This window comes from Saccoglossus kowalevskii, chromosome 1 (assembly GCF_978046115.1).
Source record: "Saccoglossus kowalevskii chromosome 1, keSacKowa6.1, whole genome shotgun sequence".
Taxonomy (NCBI): Eukaryota; Metazoa; Hemichordata; class Enteropneusta; family Harrimaniidae; genus Saccoglossus; species Saccoglossus kowalevskii.
Window position 1 is genome coordinate 17103707 of NC_140641.1, and position 19306 is coordinate 17123012.

General features: G+C 34.3%; 1 protein-coding gene across 1 annotated transcript in view; it reads right to left on the reverse strand.

Moving 5' to 3' along the window:
- Positions 1–968: 968 nt before the first annotated feature.
- Positions 969–19306, reverse strand: part of LOC144343823 (arrestin domain-containing protein 4-like) — a 39372-nt gene continuing 21034 nt past the window's right edge. Inside the window, exons 3-7 of the mRNA XM_085499684.1 lie at positions 14088–14329; positions 7398–7577; positions 6042–6275; positions 5068–5305; positions 969–3536 (exon numbers count right to left, since the gene is read on the reverse strand). Coding sequence (XP_085355810.1) covers positions 3502–3536; positions 5068–5305; positions 6042–6275; positions 7398–7577; positions 14088–14329 — 929 coding nt within the window. The 3' untranslated portion in view covers positions 969–3501. The remainder of the gene's footprint in view (positions 3537–5067; positions 5306–6041; positions 6276–7397; positions 7578–14087; positions 14330–19306) is intronic.

Here is a 19306-nt window from a genome sequence, read left to right on the forward strand (position 1 = left end):
GTCTTTGAAAATAAGGTCTGATGTAAGGTCTGATGATGTGTACTCTCTTTGAGATAGTGTCTTGATTTGGGTGAGCGATAGGGCAAGTGGAGGGATCACTTGTCTTTGAAAATAAGGTCTGATGTAAGGTTTAATGATGTGTACTCTCTTTATAAGATAGTGTCTTGATTTTGGTGAGCGATAGGGCGAGTGGAGGGATCACTTGTCTTTGAAAATAAGGTCTGATGTAAGGTCTGATGATGTGTACTCTCTTTATGAGATAGTGTCTTGATTTGGGTGAGCGATAGGGCAAGTGGAGGGATCACTCGTCTTTGAAAATAAGGTCTGATGATGTGTACTCTATAAGATAGTGTCTTGATTTTGGTGAGCGATAGGGTGAGTGGAGGGATCACTTGTCTTTGAAAATAAGGTCTGATGTAAGGTTTGATGATGTGTACTCTCTTTATAAGATAGTGTCTTGATTTTGGTGAGCGATAGGGCGAGTTGAGGGATCACTCGTCTTTAAAAATAAGGTCGGATGTAAGGTTTGATGATGTGTACTCTCTTTATAAGATAGTGTCTTGATTTGGGTGAGCGATAGGGCGAGTGGAGGGATCACTCGTCTTTGAAAATAAGGTCTGATGTAAGGTTTGATGTGTACTCTCTTTATAAGATAGTGTATTGATTTGGGCGAGCAATAGGGCGAGTGGAGGGATCACTCGTCTTTGAAAATAAGGTCTGATGTAAGGTTTGATGATGTGTACTCTCTTTATGAGATAGTGTCTTGATTTGGGTGAGCGATAGGGCGAGTGGAGGGATCACTCGTCTTTGAAAATAAGGTCTGATGTAAGGTTTGATGATGTGTACTCTCTTTATAAGATAGTGTCTTGATAAAACCCAAGAAATGTATACTTGTGGTTGAATCAAATATTTAATGGATGTGTACGTTTTTGATACAAAATGTGAACAAACGGATAACCACAAAAAGATTGTTTTCTTTTAAGTATTTGAGATATCTTTTCTTCTCAAAATAATCATATAAAAATCCATTCTTTGTAAAAATTGTTCGCTACAGCATAGATACCGATGACACAAAACATCTAGAGCTTTCTTTTCTACACACAGACACATAATATGTATATAAATATAAAATGTGATCATGGCTGTAATATGCTCAATGGGGCACATAAGACATGGGTTTAGCAAAAACCACTGTTGCTAAATAAATACTATTTCCAAGTCTGCACAGTTTTAAGAACTAAAGTTAGTAAAAACATTGATGAAGACAATTACAATGTACCAACAAAATGCATATATGAAACAAGTTCAGTTTTTTCAAATGAGAAATTTCAATCATTTTTTGTTGTTAGGAATTTTTGCTGTGTACAAATTTTGAAATTTTTGATGACTTGCGAAAATATGTTTCTCTCAAATCAATTTATACAGTAATCAGTTAGACATTTCAATTGTATATGAAAGACATAGTAATGTACATTCATTGATTCAATATTTTGCAATAAACGCTAGTTACAACATAGATTGTAGAATCCTTGGAACATGTTGAAGTACAAGAGTCTCCAACATGAAAAGTATTATAACATTTGATGTACATATTTTGTGCCAATCAGATGAACTTGCAGCTGCTCCATAAGTTTCTCCTCTAGCAAATCAATTAAATCTGAATAGTATTTTAAAAATTTCACGGTCGTATTAGGTTGTCCATCAGTTCAAACTCTTGGCCCCGGAACAACAGGTAGTGTTGTCTTAGGCGTCATCACCCCTTTGATGATAACATAAATAGATTTCCCAAGGACTTGTGTTTTTTTTTTCGCTGAATATAACTACTAAAATCACATCTTCATTGATAGAAAAATACAAAGTATTTTGATAGGTATGTCATGGCAGTGCCTGCAACCCAAGCAATCTAAAAGAGCTCTATAACTCCATTAGTGTGGAATAAAGCATCAAAGACATATAAATATAAGAAATACATATTCTTTAGAATGACTGATTACAGCAATATTCCAGTTTGAATCCACGAACTAAAAGTGCCACGTCAGATATATTAAAATTCACCATTATTGTACATTGTAAAAGGGATAAAAAGTACAAAGTTATTCGATATCAAATTTAGAATATAAATGTCATTTAAGTCTTTATTTAGGGTATATAATATCAAGGCACAGTTTATTTACTTTTTTTAAGAGAAGAATCATGCTGTTTGTATCACATTCTGTAATAAGAAACATAATTTTGTAATGCATTAATAGCTTTCATGATTCCTTATAAAAAATATGAAAAATACTGTTTTGTGTTAAATGCTCGTTATTATAAAGATTTTGTCCGATCAGTTCAACTGAATCAAGAATTTTTGGACAGAAATACAAAATCAAAATGTCAGTCATTTTGAATCAAAATAGGACAGAATGAAAATTCATTATAGCAATCGCTATCACAGTTGGAACCCAGAGCAGTCTCCAAGTTAAGGTCACCCTCAGATTTTGCGAGTCAGAAATTTGTTTTCAAGGTATCATAATGTTACTCACGTAAGTACATAGTAAAAATAGTAGAAACATAGAAGCTGGTAGTCAGCCATTTTGAAATGGGCAGTTGCTAGGTGGCAGGCTACACAATGCCTGGCGCGTATTAGACACATATATTAAAAAAAAAACATATAAGCCATAAAGTATAAAATACATCAGAATGCGGCATAACATTAAACTTACATGGTTACAATGTAACTTCATTTTTGTAAAAAATAAAAACAAAGTAATAAAATAAATAAAGCATGATGACTGAATACCCCTCTTCCTTCCTTCCTTCCCTCCCTCCCACCCTCCTTTCTTACTTTTTCTACAAAAAACTAATACTGTACTGCAGTGTCAGTTGATGGCTGGAATGAGTATTCTACTTTATAGGGTAGTAATCTTCCCTTATATTCCTGGTTGGTATACTATACACAGTATGAAGTATCATACAATATCATCATGGGATATGGTTTCTCAGCGATTAGTTTAAAGCCAATGCCTTACGTTGGAGTGCTATGAAATGGCTACTTTGCATCACTGACTGTCGAATATTTTGAATATAATGTGTCATGGATTACTTCTGCTGAGGGAATATTCTGTCGACTGGTGTAGCTAATCCATGGTAGTACAAGCAGGAATCAGCAAATAGTTGGCACATTTGGCACTTTGAACATTTTATTAAGGCAATATTCCTACAGTTGGCAAGGTTCTATGGGTACATGGAAGCACATGTTGGCTTTATAATGGCGCTGACATTCATACATTGCGAGAATTCCTTGGAGCGATTCCTTTCACCACATATTCCAAAGATCTGTTGTAGATCTTGCAAATTATGTCATTCAGTGTTACATTTCATCAATGTAATTATTGTGGACACACATGGCAACAATACTGCAGAATATCACCGGAAAACATTGGATACACCATGTTTTGTAATAAATAGTACATTTAGAGTTCATTTGGTGGTCAAACAGTGTTTGTAACGACTCCATGTCTAAACAATAGCAAGAACATCACCAGCTGATAAGTCTGTAATGAGAATGATTACATAACATAATGAGATAATAAATAGGATCAAAGAAAGCTTAGAAAGAACTCCCATGTGTTGAGAGTATTGGAGACACATTAAAAATAATTCGAAATTACTTGTACTTGAGATATTGAAAACTGAAAACCAATTATGCAACTCAGAAAATTAATATGAACAGATTTGAATGTAAAACTAATGAGGTCTGTGCAATGTAACAGAAAATCTATGTACCAAGTTTTATTGAAATGTGATTGGAACCAAACAAAATTATAAATTATTATGAACAGATTTTTACCCCAAACTAATCAGGTCTGTACATTGTCCTAGAGCATCTTTGTACTAAGTTTCATTGAAATGGAATAATTAGTACTTTAGATATAAGTGTGATAGCTTGGAATTGGTTAATTATGTAAATTAGGTAGTTAATATGCACATTTAGTTACCCTGAAAATAATCAGGTCTCTGCATAGTCCTTAGTCATCTATGTATCAAGTTTTATTGAAATGTAATGCTTACTACTTGAAATATCAAAAGCTGCAAATTAATTAATTATGCAAATTAGGTAATAAATATGTACTGATATTACCCTAAAAACTATCAGGTCTGCGCAGTGTCCTATGATATCTATGTACGAAATTTCATTGAAATCTCATGATTAGTACTTGAGGTATCAGTGGTAAAAAAACCGAAAATTGACTAATTGTTATGCAAATTAGGTAATTAATATGCACAGATTTTTACCAAAAACTAATCAAATCTGCGCATAAGTTTAGAGCATCTATGTACCAAGTTTCATCAAAATCCAATGAGTGGTGGTTTAGATATCAGTGGAACAGTCATGGAACAGCTAAAAATTAGCTAATTATCATGCAAATTAGATAATTAATATGCACGAATTTTTACCAAAACCTAATCAAATCTGCGCATTGGCCCAGAGCATCTATGCACAAAGTTTCATCAAAAACTGATGTATGGTTCTTGAGATAGCAGTGGAACAGACTGACACACACACACACACACACACACACACACACACACACACACACACACACACACACACACACACACCCACCCACACAGACAGACTAACTGCAAAAAATGACATTTACAATAACAAACGATGTAGTTGTTTACTTCAAAATAATACAACAAGCAGCAAGTAGTTTAGCTGATGTTGGTCCATTATATTAAAGTGATCTGATCTAAATTCAAAAGAAGTTAATCACTTTCACTGCGGTTAAAACAAGTTATCAACTGATGAAGTCGAAAGCAAAATGACAAGCGAAAAAGACGAGAAATAAAATTAAATTTGTTCAGCTTTCTAAAAAATAATTCTCATGAAAAAAATCCAACAAAAAACAAAAGAAATTATCGATGTGACCACTGATGGCCCTATTTCACTAGAGTTGTCCACCATGACAATTGGACTACATTTTTGTACTTGCGTTTTAAGACACCACATTTGAAGTTGAATGCAAGGAATGGAAAAAGCATAAACTATTTATAGATATCATTAAAAAAAATACTTACTTAAGCTTTGTTCTATTTGGCTTTGCATTGCACTAAGATCAGCTGGTAGACCCTCGGATGTTGGAACAGTTGTACCAGTTGTATTTGCTGTAGAATTGATTCCACCAGAAGCATTATGATGATTGTGATGTCTATGATGATGATGATGTCTCCGCCTATGTCTATTAAATACTCCAAGTGTTACTGGGCATTTCATAATTAAATCTGGATTACAAAACCCTGTGAATGAGGCCTGCAACTGAAATATGAGATACCAAGTTAGTTACTAGTGTCTACTATACTTATTCACACTGAGGCCAGACAAAAATAAAATCTTGTTCATAAGATCTTTCTTGAGAAAACATTTGGGCAGTGATTTTTTATGCCAAAAAGGGTAAATGTTTATACTCATCTTGTATGTCTTTTAAATAATGTACACAAGGCAGAAACTTCAAAGGAAATATTAGCAAACAATGAACAGGCTGATCAACGGTAGTGAACAAAGCCTATGAATGCAGTTGGGAAGTCGCACAGACAACCCTCGACAATCCTTTTGTTGAAGCTAAATCAATGAACAATAAAGTTTATTTGTCTTGCCTTACTGTTTTGTACATTTATACCCAACATACTTTTGCCCAACAAGCCTTTGATAATTCACATACATGTACAGTGTTTAGTAAATTATGATTTAAAGCGGGAGGGTCGTCACCTGCGTACGCACGGGGAAACAACACACACTAAGAACGCTAAGGCTCATGGGTAGATGCTTGTTTGTAAACAATGACACGCTATGGCCATCTGACGCATGCGCAGGTGACGACTCCCCCCGCTTTAAGCTTGACCAAAAAGAAGGCTGCAACTGTACTCGCAAATGTAAGTTGAACATTTCAGACAAATCATGTATCTACTGGTCTTGCATAAAGTTCCTCTAACAGACAAGAAGTAAGTTACATATATGAAAACAATTGTTCATTATTAATATCATACACACTGACCTCGACGTGGTATTTCACGTCAATGAATGCACATCCTTCTAGTCCCGTCGTTGCGCAGGCAATTGGAATCTTGAGTTCTTTTTGAACCCAACTTTTTGAACTTCTTGCTCCACATCCTTCCTCTTCAAGTCTGCTCATAACCTGCCTACATGACCTAGTTTGTGTGGCTCTACCAAAGACACCCTTTGCTATAGCGCCACTCAGGCCTGGAGGTGACGCCGTAAATGACGATATCTATCGAAGAATACACATATATATTGAAGGGACATGACACAATTTTTTCACCAACTTTTATTGTATTTTTTCAGTTCAATAGTGAGCTAAAATGACTGTCATAATGTACACATGTTAATATATTACAACAAATGCTGTATGTGATGGCACTGACAATACCATATGATAATAGCATGCATATAGTTTGGAAATGGGTGGTGTTCCATTCAGTGCCAGATCTTGCGTATTGCAAAAATCGAATGATTTGGTGTTTTTTTTTTAATTCAAATTCTACTTCATAGCTCAATGACAAATAAATATTGCATTGCAATACTTCATCAAAATTGACCGATACATCAACAATGCATAGCACATTATTGAGCATAGAATTACCCAAAAAATATTTTCGCATATGCCAAACCCAACATGATATTTTGACGCCAGTATGACACTGACGTTTGTTTGTCAATTTTTTTACTTATGGCTCTTTAATGTACTCCAAGTGAATGGCGTTTTACATAGTATTCAGTGTAGAAAAACAATACCAGGTTTCTGTTTTCACTCATTGGTGATTTTCTAAAAAAATTGCAACAACACAGTTTGCAAATGCAGCTGTAAAATATGTTTTGCAATACGCGATATTTCAACTGTACTGTGAAAGCTCTTAATTCCCAGTAATATAATTAATGAAAACCCAGTAAACAGAAATCCCAGGTGCATAACAACTCGGAATTTGATACTATTTAAAGTAGTTGCCATTCTGTGGTACTTTAGTTACCATAGTTACAAAGTCAATGTATATTCTCGTAATCATCATTATAACAATATTATGTCCACCTAGTGGCCATTTATATTATCATTATCAATTAATTTCACATCCCATGTAAAGATAAAGATGTAAAATCTTTTCAAATCACCACAAAATGAAATGAGACTTAAATCCAGGATATTTGTCCTATTTGTTTCTGTCACGGAATGATTGACCTCAATCCATAACTGTACACCTATGTTAATTATTTACTTTAATTTTCCAGATTTGTGAGCTCAAAATAGTGAAATTAAACATCAGTGAAAATTACAGCTGTCCCTATTTTGCTGCCATACTGAATGGCTTTTGAAACAATGGCACACAGGGTTGCTTACCTGAACTAATAGTAATGACACTGATGATATCCTAGTTCTACTATTATTATGTAGCTGCATATTTATATACATGCTTTCACCGGGTTGATAGCCTTTTTTGTCCAATTCTATTTTTATTGATAAATTACCAGTTTTATTGCAACAACCTATCGCTCTTTCTTCTTCTCGTTCTAGAGGTTCCTGTTAAGACAAAACAAATAATAAAATTAAGCGACGCAAGATAAATTAGATTCAAATTAGGATTAATTGGAATGATTTAATATTATTTAACCTCAATCAACAGTGACCCGTTTTTATGAAAAAGAACTCTTGAAGAGCGTCCTCTTTGGTGGGTTTGTATAGGTTTCAGGTTATCAAATTTCAAACCTTTCAAGGAAGCAAGTGAAATTGAGACCAGTTAATCTCCATGACCAGGTAAAAAGATAATTAAGCACATCAGCTTTCAAAGCGCTGATTGCAAGGATATTATATTCAATCACAGAAACATTTATTTTTTCAGGGTTTTTTATAAAACTCATCAACAAACTGTGAATCTTTCAATGCCGTCCCTCAAGACAAAGTAAAGTTAAGTTACAGGTACACAACAGGAGCACCATATTAGTTAGAAGCAAATATTTGTCAAGCTTGAACACTTTAAGTTCACTGAACTCACATTTACAAATCTAATTATTAGCAGGTGATCTTGGGGACATGGATGAATAAAACAGCAAACACAAGTGGTGTTCACATTACAGATTTTAGCACATGCTGACTCTGTCCCGACTGTCGGCACCGTCAACAAAAATAGATCTTGGTGCCAATGGAGAGTCGGCATTAAAATTTGGCTACTACATAGATTTGCTGCCTGAACATTGGTCACTAGCCAAAGTCACACCCTCAATGGTGGATTTATAAGATCATATACTGATTCATACTAGTATGAAATAACGATGGAGGGAAAGGCATCTAGATATGGTTGGATGTTGTAGTAATGAATGCAGAACGTTTATGGCGATGCATGATGTGCTGCTGTATTATGTGCATGATGACTCATAAAAAATACCATAACAGCAATCGAATATAAACAAAAATTTGAAGTGTGAAATAAATGCAACAAACAATATAAAAAACACACAACACAGTATGATTTTTGAACAAAGTAATTAAAATCATCCATGACCATTGCATCCCCCTAAACAAATAGACTACATTTATTTTTCATATTATTTGACAATATGAAATAAATGAAATTATTTGACTATACACACTACCGTAAAATCTGTATTAGAAGCCGCATCCCTAATAGAAGTCGCAACCATTCTTTTTGAAAAATTGAGAACCAAAAAATCATCATTTCTCATATGTGTAGATGCTCTAATAGAAGCCGCATCCCCTCTATTGCATTGTACCATTTTAATAGAAGCCGCGGTTTCTAATACAGATTTGACAGTACTACATGTAGCTCTTAGCCTTGTATAGGTTACTGATTCGGGTTGAATAAACAGACCACCACAGAGTACAGACCAACATGGTTAAGCAAGACATTCCCCACTCGCATGACTGTGATATGATTTTGGTGGAATAATTAGAAGTAATCATCAAAGTAATAAAAACAATTTATCTTAAAAGTTTATGGATTGACTATTTAAGATCAGTTATCTAATGGCTCAACACAGCATGCACACACACAGTCTGACTTATCTGTTATTATAAGGTCTGGTTTCTGTGCAGAAATGTTATCTATTTTTTCTCAAAAATACTCACAATTCCTACAAATACCAACACTAGTATTTAACCCCTGTCAATGCAATTATGTTTTCCCACCATATTACTGGTTTGGTATTTTGCAAAATGTTAACTTCTGCAAACAACTTTAAGATAAATGCTGCAGTAACAATAACGCCAGCCAACTTTTATTATTTTTTTTTTTTTAATTTTGTTATCAAATCATGTAACCAATAGGAAAGTTATGTCAGTTTGATTGAAAATTAATTAAGATTGTCAGAAAACATTTGAAGGGTTACTGAGTATAGCCCACATGACAGACAAAGCGGGTCTGCAAAGCAAGGCAAATTATTTCACCAATTTGACTAATCCACATAGACTGGGCAATTTTAGCAAGAATGAAATAATACTTGTCACTGTTGAGATTCAATTGAGTTTCACAGTATAGCATAAAACCAGATAAACAGCTGAAATCTTTTAAATACAAAATTACATCATGTGGTGCCTGCAAGTGGGGGAATACCTATAGGACCTAGTTGCAGTAACATGACCGGACAACTAACCTCATGTGGTCATCTCTAAGACCACACAATCCAATCATGTCTCCCATGGATTGTTTACATAACACACTAATACTAATGAGTGCAAGATATTCAACAACATTCCCTACTGGACATACTGAACACCAGACCTGACAGGATTATTTATACTGTACATGCTGGTATCTATACAAGCATGTCATTACTACAGCATGTATGTATGTATGTATGTGGCTGAATACAAATATAACAGCAAGTGCATTAACCCATATCCTGCCAGCTCCATGTACAGGTATATGTACTTTGACATGGACTTGACCAAATATGGGTTCAAGGGCGCAGTTATATACTGAAAAATAAAAATAAAACAAGTCAACAAAAATGACATAATGCACATCAATATTTAAAGTACTTTAACTTTCTCATCACCAGACTTTCTCGCCCAAATTATTCTGCACTTATGTTATCATACTTACATGTATATTTCTGGAAATGAACCCTAATTTTGGGGGCAACAGACACAATTTTAATCAATTTTCACTCCAAAAATTACACTATTTTTGTCCCAATCTTCTGGAGGAATGTGAAGACTATAAACAGGACTATTTTGTGAATTTGTGATGAAAAGTAGGAACTGGTGGTGAAAAGGTTAACATTCTGAAATAATTTTTCGGAGAAATAGTTTTGTGTCAGGCAACAATTTTGACCACTGAAGTAACTGCTGTGCCTACTTTTTTGCAAGTACAAACCAGACTCCCAAACCTAATACCACAAGTTCGGTAGGCAGGGCAGAATATACTCGAAAATCATGTTAAGTCACTGAGATTAAACTTAACAGTGAAGATTTGATCCAGAGAAACAGGTATAGTGAAAAAAACAAAATGATTGACAGCAGACCCATCAAAAATTAGCAATGTGAACCTGCAACTGCAAACAGTCACTATACCAAATTTGATGAAATCAGCAGACAGTAGATGAAACCCAAACTAATAGTCCCTGTTTTTACTCTTTGTTGTACAGGGCCTAATTACTAGCTAATCATCTAAAAACTGAGGGTGTAATATTCCCAGTAAAACTGTTTTTGTTCTGTTAAAGGTGCATAAACCAAAATTATATTCATTATAAACTAAATTGTACAAATATTACTTATTTGAACTAGAGAAACACCTTTTATTACAAAATCTCTGACAGAAATACACTCAAACCAAAATTCACATATACAGGATTATTGAAACATACTTCGTATGACCATAGTAGACACACCTCTGTCATTCATGAGTACATGCGTTACTAATAGAGCAATTACTGTATTTAGTAATAAGAGAGTAGTGACTTAAAGACTTCCTGTTCATGGCCAAATTAATTCCACACAAGATTTACAGAAGATTACGGACTCAAAAGTGGATCATTTGGTGCCCTGATAAACACTACTCACTGTAGGCAATGCTATGGATTACAATCCATAGGGAAGATAAGTCAAAATACCCAATATGTCATCTGTTTTTACTCTCCCATCAAAGTACTTATACACATTATCTTACCATACACATTCCATACTGCCCTCACTAATCAATTGGTTTTGATATTATTATATCCTGCCATTAAAAACAATCAATATTGATGTATTCAAATATACCGGTATATGTTTCAACACCAGGGAGGAAAACAAGCCACCAGTTCTATTTTATAAGACTGGTATTAGACAAGTACATGTAGGCCCTATGCCAACTTGACCCCTCCTTTCAAGTCTTTTTCATAGTTGCAGTTTTTACAGTGTACAGGGGGTGCCACTCCTGCAAGGTTTGGACATATAGCCTATATTAATAACTCCCTGGTAACGTTTAGTTAAGTTCATATAATGACACATTTTAAAACAATATGGTATATTGAATATTTTTACATGGAGTGAACTTGTTTATTTGTTAATGGGTCAGCAATACAACAATGAGAATCAAAAACTGAAATTGAACAACAGCAAATAGGACATACAGTGTACCAATTTGGTTTTACGAGAGACTGATTTTCACAAATTCTGTGAGGCTGTGAAAATTATAACATTTTGTAACATAGTGTGACTGTTGTGAAATTTACCCATAAAATCTTGCAATTGCCCAAATTCCAAGCAGTGAAAGTCCATCTACATGTATGAAGCAACCTTTATTTTAATTTGTATTGGTTAAAAGGAGAGTAGGAAATCAAACGGGCGGTTCACCATGGTAATCACAGCGACTCTCCGCGGTACACCGGGGAGAGCCGCGGACTGCTTATAATTAAGGGTCTCTACGGCGGTGGCAACCAGTACCGGTTGCAACCGCGGTCGTAGGAAAGGTGTGAAATACGTACTTAACAGTTTCCTTTGTAATTCCATGAGTCTTTGTTTCAAATAGCTGGCATGGAAATACTAAGCATATGGTAATATTATCGGCCCACATATTTTATTAATATAAAAATCCATCCAAGTCCAATGCTGCATACGAATTGTTGTTGCGTGAAACAATGTTGTATTTTATGCATGTATTTATCACCAATTCCAAGAGTAAAAGTCGTAACTTTCGAAGGTACGAGTATTATGACTCGTCCATACATTTCACTTACATTTGTTACACTTGAATAAAGTCTACCACATGAAAAGAATGTTATTTACGAAGTTTTAAATAGTCGAGCCTTCCTGATTCGAGCCTCTTGTTGATTTGACAACGGTGGGTATCATTAATGTTTATTCTTTGCCTTGTATCGCATTCCAGACAAAAAGTTTAAGATCGGTAAACAAGAAATGGACGAACTAAAATGTCTCCTTTGTTTCACGTGTGACATGATTATTAAAAAAAAAACAGAGTTAAGCGGTCATGTACGTTTTATAAATCCAACCTCGCACACATAATCTTATATTGACGTGTTTTTGTTTTTTTGGTCAAAAACGATGTTGCCTTTCAGTTAACTCTTCACGAGAGTTTACCGATTTGTTGAAGAAATGTTAAGTAACTATATCGTTTTGCGTCAAACTGGGTGGCCCGAATTTAAATGTCAGTGCGTGAACTCATTGAGGTCATTGCCCATTGCCGCACGTAATTCAAACACATGGTTATTAGAGTTCAGTCGTAATGTACGCGAGTAATGCGATCGAAGTGCGCTGCGAATTTATTATAGAAAAAATTAACATTACGCATGATATTGTATGTTATTGTATGGTTAATATTACATATTCACTTTATTTCGAATAAAATAATTCACCGATGAGTCACAAGTATTTAAAATATTTTCTCGACTTTCGTTAGACACCTGACTCCGGGACCTGACTATCTTTTTCAATGATTTAAATGCGCCCATGTTTATATTTGCGTAATAATTACGAATGCAACGCACTATCAAGTCGGTAATATTGAAATATTCACAGACCCAATAGCCCGGGTAAGTGTTCCAACAATAATAAAAATAACTTAGTTTGCGTAATTATTATAAAAGCAATACATTGCAAAGTTGAAATACGTAGAGCCCGTGCAATACTGTAAACATATTTGCATTATTAGAAAAGCAGCACACTTAGTAAACGATGTTGAAATATTCAAAGCCAATACAGAGTTGGATACAAGTTGTGTTATTACAGTACCGTCGGATATAATAACAAATTTACGAGATCGAAGCGCGGACCAAGAAAGAAAAGGGTTGCTAAGGTAACGCACCAGTTCAGTGCGTGACTTGGGGTCAAACTTCGGTCAACACACACTTGATGTCAGCATCGCCGCATAGCAAGTTTCGCAACGTACTTGAAGTTCAATTGTGCCCCAAAATGATGTCGACAATCACTCAATTGTCGCAGCGCATGTTGTACCAAGTCCATGATACACCCCGTTTCGACTTTGGCTTGCTTTTCCTTCTTAGTGCATGTTCTTGTTCACGTAAATGCGACCTCTCACCAATGTATTAAAACACTTTGAATTTATACTTATGCGTGATTATATTTGGTCTACGCGAAAGATTAATCTTTCTAAACATTTTCTGAGACCATGCATGATATATATTCACAAAATAATGCAATCATATTTTATATTATGTTGATTTCTACGTCTTTCTGGATCGTTTTGTGATTTCATTCCAAGGCTCAGGCAAATAAAATAATGTCAACTATTATAGACTAGTTTCCTAGCTTTTGGCTCAGCCAAATTGGTTTAATTTTTCATTAGAACTTTGTGATCCTTTTAATTTCCCAGTTCTTTGTGTTCATTAATGGTCTTGACAATAAGTGTGAATTGCTGTGCGAGCCCACCGCGGAAGACCGCGGTCAGCCGGCGTCATGGAATCTATGCATAAATTTGCAGAAAATGGGGTCGAACGGCGAGCACCCACCACCACCGCGGTAATGACCGCGGTGCACCGCCCGTTTGATTTCCTACTCTCCCCTAAGTTAAGTTTTTCAACAATACATAGTTAGAAAATAGTTCATACTTACTATTAAGTCAATAACCTGTGTCAAATCTGGAGACGTTCCTAAAACTAAAAACCTCCTATCTTTATGTAAATTGTATTTTCCACGTATACAGTCCAATAGAGTTGCTTCTATATTATACCGGACGTATCCTTTATCAGTCGTTAAGGAACAAGGTAACGGACCATCTGGTAATGGGAAATTAAATTTGAATTTATGCACGCCAGGGTCAAGGGTCAGCAATTTAGGATCATCAACATCAGGGTCTGAAAAAAATAACACGAAAGTTCAAAATTGTAAAATGTACTTTGTGACAAATGTAGGCACTTAACACGCAAAACCTTATATTAATATTATAATAAAAATGTAATACTGTGTTTGCTCTATTAGTAGCACACACTCAAATAAATAACAGTTATGTTTTAATGATGAAGTATTCAACGAATGCGATTTAGGGTTGGATTTTGGAGATGCATTTTTAATAGAGCAAATACAGTAACATTTATCAGTGAAATGTTAAATATCATACATAAATGTTGTTATAGCTGAAAATGAATGAACATGTCTGATTATGATCACAATACCTTGCCTCACATTGTCATTCAGAACATAAGATAAAATAAGATAATTCTTTATTACAACCTTATAGAATGAATTACATATCTATTTTGGTTTATGAAATGCAATAAAGGTGTTAAAATAAACATAACAAGTTAGATATCTAAAATCTACTACAATACAGTTACATGAAATAATGTTAAAAAAAAAAATATTAATGACCCATTAGGTGGTTTTCTCTAATGGTATTTGCTGTTTTTATAAATTTGATAAGCTCTGTTAGTAAATATTTGTTGTTTGTATTCAATATATGAATGAATTTTTCTTTGTTTGTACAGTGTTGAAAATTGTTAATTTTCTTTGAAAAATGTGAATATAACAACTCTCTTTCATCTGTGTAAAGTTCACATTTTGTGATGTAATGAATTTCATCCTCAAGTAGGTTGCATTTAGTACATTTTCTGTCTTCTGTTTTTATTTTTGGTCTTTTGTGCCTTCCCATCTCGATGTTTAGTTTATGGGCACTTAGTCTCAATTTTGCTAATAGACCAATGTTTTCTTTATATATATAGAATGGTGGTTCATGAACATACACATACATGTACCCGTTAAAACATAGTGCCTGATTTGCATATTCACAATTAACATATCATTAAATTACAATATTTCCTTGAAATCAAAGCATTCATGAACCAAATCAATGTTTTCAAGAATTTGCTCATATAGCAGACTTTGACAGAGTTCCTCAGGAAACTCCAGACATGAGATTACAATCTCTACCAATTAGCATTGGTTCCACATTAATACTCAGACATTCAGACATTGTACATGTACATGTACATACATGGTGCAAATGAGAGTTGAGGTCAACACATGCAGACATGTGACCCCCGATAGTTCAAACAGAAGTCAGTCAAATTGAAGTTCATGAAACAAAAGGGTGTCAATTACAATGTCATTGATTTTAATAGTAACTTATCAGAATCAAATTCTGGAATTTCTTTTTTCCACAAAATGGATTGCTAATAATTGCAATGAGAAAAACAAACTAGGGATAGAGTTGAAAAGAAAATTTTTAGGAAATTAATAATGGCAGTTATGCTAGTTTTTTGTACTGCCATATATGAAAACGATTCCCGGCATATCTCTTAACTTATCATTAAGCAGCGATACTAGACACTTTATTTCTAGTGATAACTTATCAAAGTCCATATTTGTTTGATTTATTGTATTATCTTAGTTCTTTAATCATTGTATAAAATACACACTACCAGAAAATGATGCTTATCTTCAACATTCTTTTGAGCACACGTTTTTATTGTTCCCCACGACTACATGTTTCTACTGTTGCCTAAAATATGCCAAATAATTTGCATACTCATATAATTTGCAAGTTTAATTTTTTTAAATCTTTCCAAAAAATATTTCATGCTAAAATACCTTTTTTTCATCATGTCTATAACGCAATATTAGGTATGTTTTTGTTGAGTTCTATGCAATGATTTGACGTCAATACGACGATATAAAACTTGTTTGACCTTGTTGTGATGTTCGATTTCACACATAACGTGGGATCCCACAGTAAACAACAGGTGCATATGCATGTTAGATTAGCAGCTTGTGTAAATTAATATTCAGTAAACAAATAATTTTTAATATAAAAATTAATGTGTTTTTTTTTTTATTTTCTCCTGGCACTTAATTGCATTTGTTGTAGTTAATTTATTTGCTACAGTGCTTAATGTTGTTGACATAATATACACATGACAGTTACATTTATATAAAGTACTACAGCATACTTTATTTTTATTTTTTTTATTTAAATTATTTTCACTGATTTTTAATTAGCTGAAGGTAAAATTTAGCAAAAATAAATTAGTTTACAGTACTGTAACCCGCTTTAATTTCAGAAGACAAATTTTTATGAATTTCACGAGTCAGTTAAAATAGTGAAGTTTGTTAGTTTGTATGATGTGCATACATGTACTGTATCTGCACTATTGGAGGTAGAATAACAGGTGTGCATTTGACAATTGTTATGAGTTTTGTTTGCACTTCTATTAGAGTAAATATAGCATGATTTCTTTGTTTTATGGTGAGAAAGCATGCCTGTACAACTTTTGGTTTATGAGCGCATCTAATGGAATAAATACAGCATATTTTTGTTTTGTTCCATGGTGAGAAAGATTACCGGTACATACATGTACATATTAAGAAATTAAGTAAATCCCAACACGTAGACTGTACAGCAACACAGTGTATACACTGCTTAAAATAACCCCACCTCAATTACAATGTTCTGTGGAATAATACACTCAGTAGTTACAAAGAATGTGTCCAATGACCTAAACTTATCAGTAGGTCAAAGGTCACGCACTGGGATTTACGACAAAGCTTTGCGGGGTTTTAGTATATTAAGACGGGAATACATTCTAATTTATAAACGATGAAGTAAAACACCAACGCATGGTGTTTATATTATACCGCCATTGTCTCTGGTCTCCTGGTAATTTTCGGTCAGTTACCACCTGGGGTTTTCCATCAATGCATTCTGCGCGAGTGTAAATTTTGATCAGAGAACGACACGTAGTTGTTCACATAGTGATACTGTCAAACTACTGTTCCATGTTTGTTTACCAGTCAACAATAGAGATGCAGAATGAATTTAGATTTTTCAATTTCAGTTGATACTGATACGTTGCATTGTGATGGCGCTGTATTTGCTTATTTCATGTCAATTAGCAAACAACATGTATGCTGTCTGAGGATTCTTTAACCTTTTCACCACCAGACTTCGTTTGCAAACATTTTTCTGCACGTTTTTCTTATATTCTTCAATATTTCTGGAAATAAACCTTAATTTTGGAGCCAACAGACAAAAATGTGAGTCAATTTTCAGTTTTACTTCAAAAATTTGGTTATTTTTCTCCCAATCTTTTTAAGGAAAGTGCAGACTATAAACAGGACTATTTTGTAAATTTGTGATGAAAAGAGGTAACTGGCATGAAAAGGTTAACATGAGGGAGGCAAGCTAGGTCATGTGTGGTTGAATCTATGTGAAGTAGTTATGAACATAGGTGTGTCTATCATTGGCATAGATTATATACTACACATGTCAATATGAGGGGCTCTGTGGCAAAAAACATTCATGGCTACAGAGACATCAGAGAAATTAGAATTAGCCTTATACAGGAAAGGAATAAAAATTGAGCACATATACAAACCGGTATAGATTATCGCATTTGTTTAAGTTTTGAGAGCCTATATAGTGAGTGGGTTACCAAGAACTGGACAAGTCGGACCCAAAGATAAAATGATAAAGTTGTTCGCTGCTGTTAAATATTAAATGTACTTGTATGTGTCCTTTGTGTTGGTAAAACAACTATTGAGTGACAATTTTTATCAGAAATTAGCATATATGTTAGCAAATAAATGACGTCACAGTGTGACATCCTATATAGCCAGTAATGAAAAACACTCACCCATACAGGGAATTACACTGCTATTCTACAGTGGTATTGGTAGTACATGTATATATTAATTTGGATAGACAGAAAACAGGCAACAAATCCCTAGGCGTCTCCTCTCAGTTTTAATGCAGGACACAGCACTACATTCACAGAACAGAGGTAGTGTTATAGTCTGTTTCCAATTAATGTCAAGTCATATGCACATGTACCTAAAGTGCACATAATAATGTCAAAACCATTGCTCAACAGCCATATTAAAAGCAAAACATGCAACACATACTTTAGTCACCTTTCACCAAGAAATGCCATCCATTTCTATTTCTGGATATTTTCATCCAAAATTCAAGCTACAAGCTCTAAAATAATCCTCTCGCTAATGGAGGTTTGAGTGGGTATTATGAAGTGACCACTTCTTAAATAGTAAAACGTGACATCATTTACAGTAAACAGGAAAAAGCCTGCACTATCAGGTTTCAATGGCTCAGTATTGGCAACTATTTTATTCTGGGCTGGATGAATAAAATTTCGTGAGCAAATTTCACTGAGCCAGATTACGACCTTGGCGTAAAACGATGAGCAAGGTTTCCCAGTGAAACTGATAAGGGACCACACACTGAAATAAGTAGGAGTCAGCAGTTTATTAATGATTTAAGGTCAGTGAGTTCTTTAAAATGTTATTCGCAAATATATATATGGCTATATTGAAAAAAGTCCAAAAGTTCTGGGTATACGAGGATGAAAAATACCCCCCCCCCCCCAATTTTGATTTCAAATTGTCAACTACCCGGTATTAATCATTTTAGGAGAAGATTTTGCTGACTGTTTATGATAAGGATTCCTTATCTAATTTGGAGAGCAATATTCTGTTGATTGGCTCACTACTCATTTTATTTTCACTGACAAACCACAAATTGAGTGAACACATATACTTGATTTTATTGATCAATATTATACAAACAATGATGGAATAGCTGCAGATGGCCAGGAATGAAAGTAACAACTTAGGCAAAACGTTACTGGCAAAGAGAGTGTGTGTATTGTGGCTGTTTATGATAATGCATCATTTATGTTATTGTGAGCCCTCTATCTGCATTGAATAACCACCAAACCACACACTCAATAGGAAGTTCAAATGGTTGAGGTGAAACTCAGTCTCTCAGTGATCTGATTGGTCATTAAATTGAAGAAGAAAGACAGTGAAGAAACTTCACAACA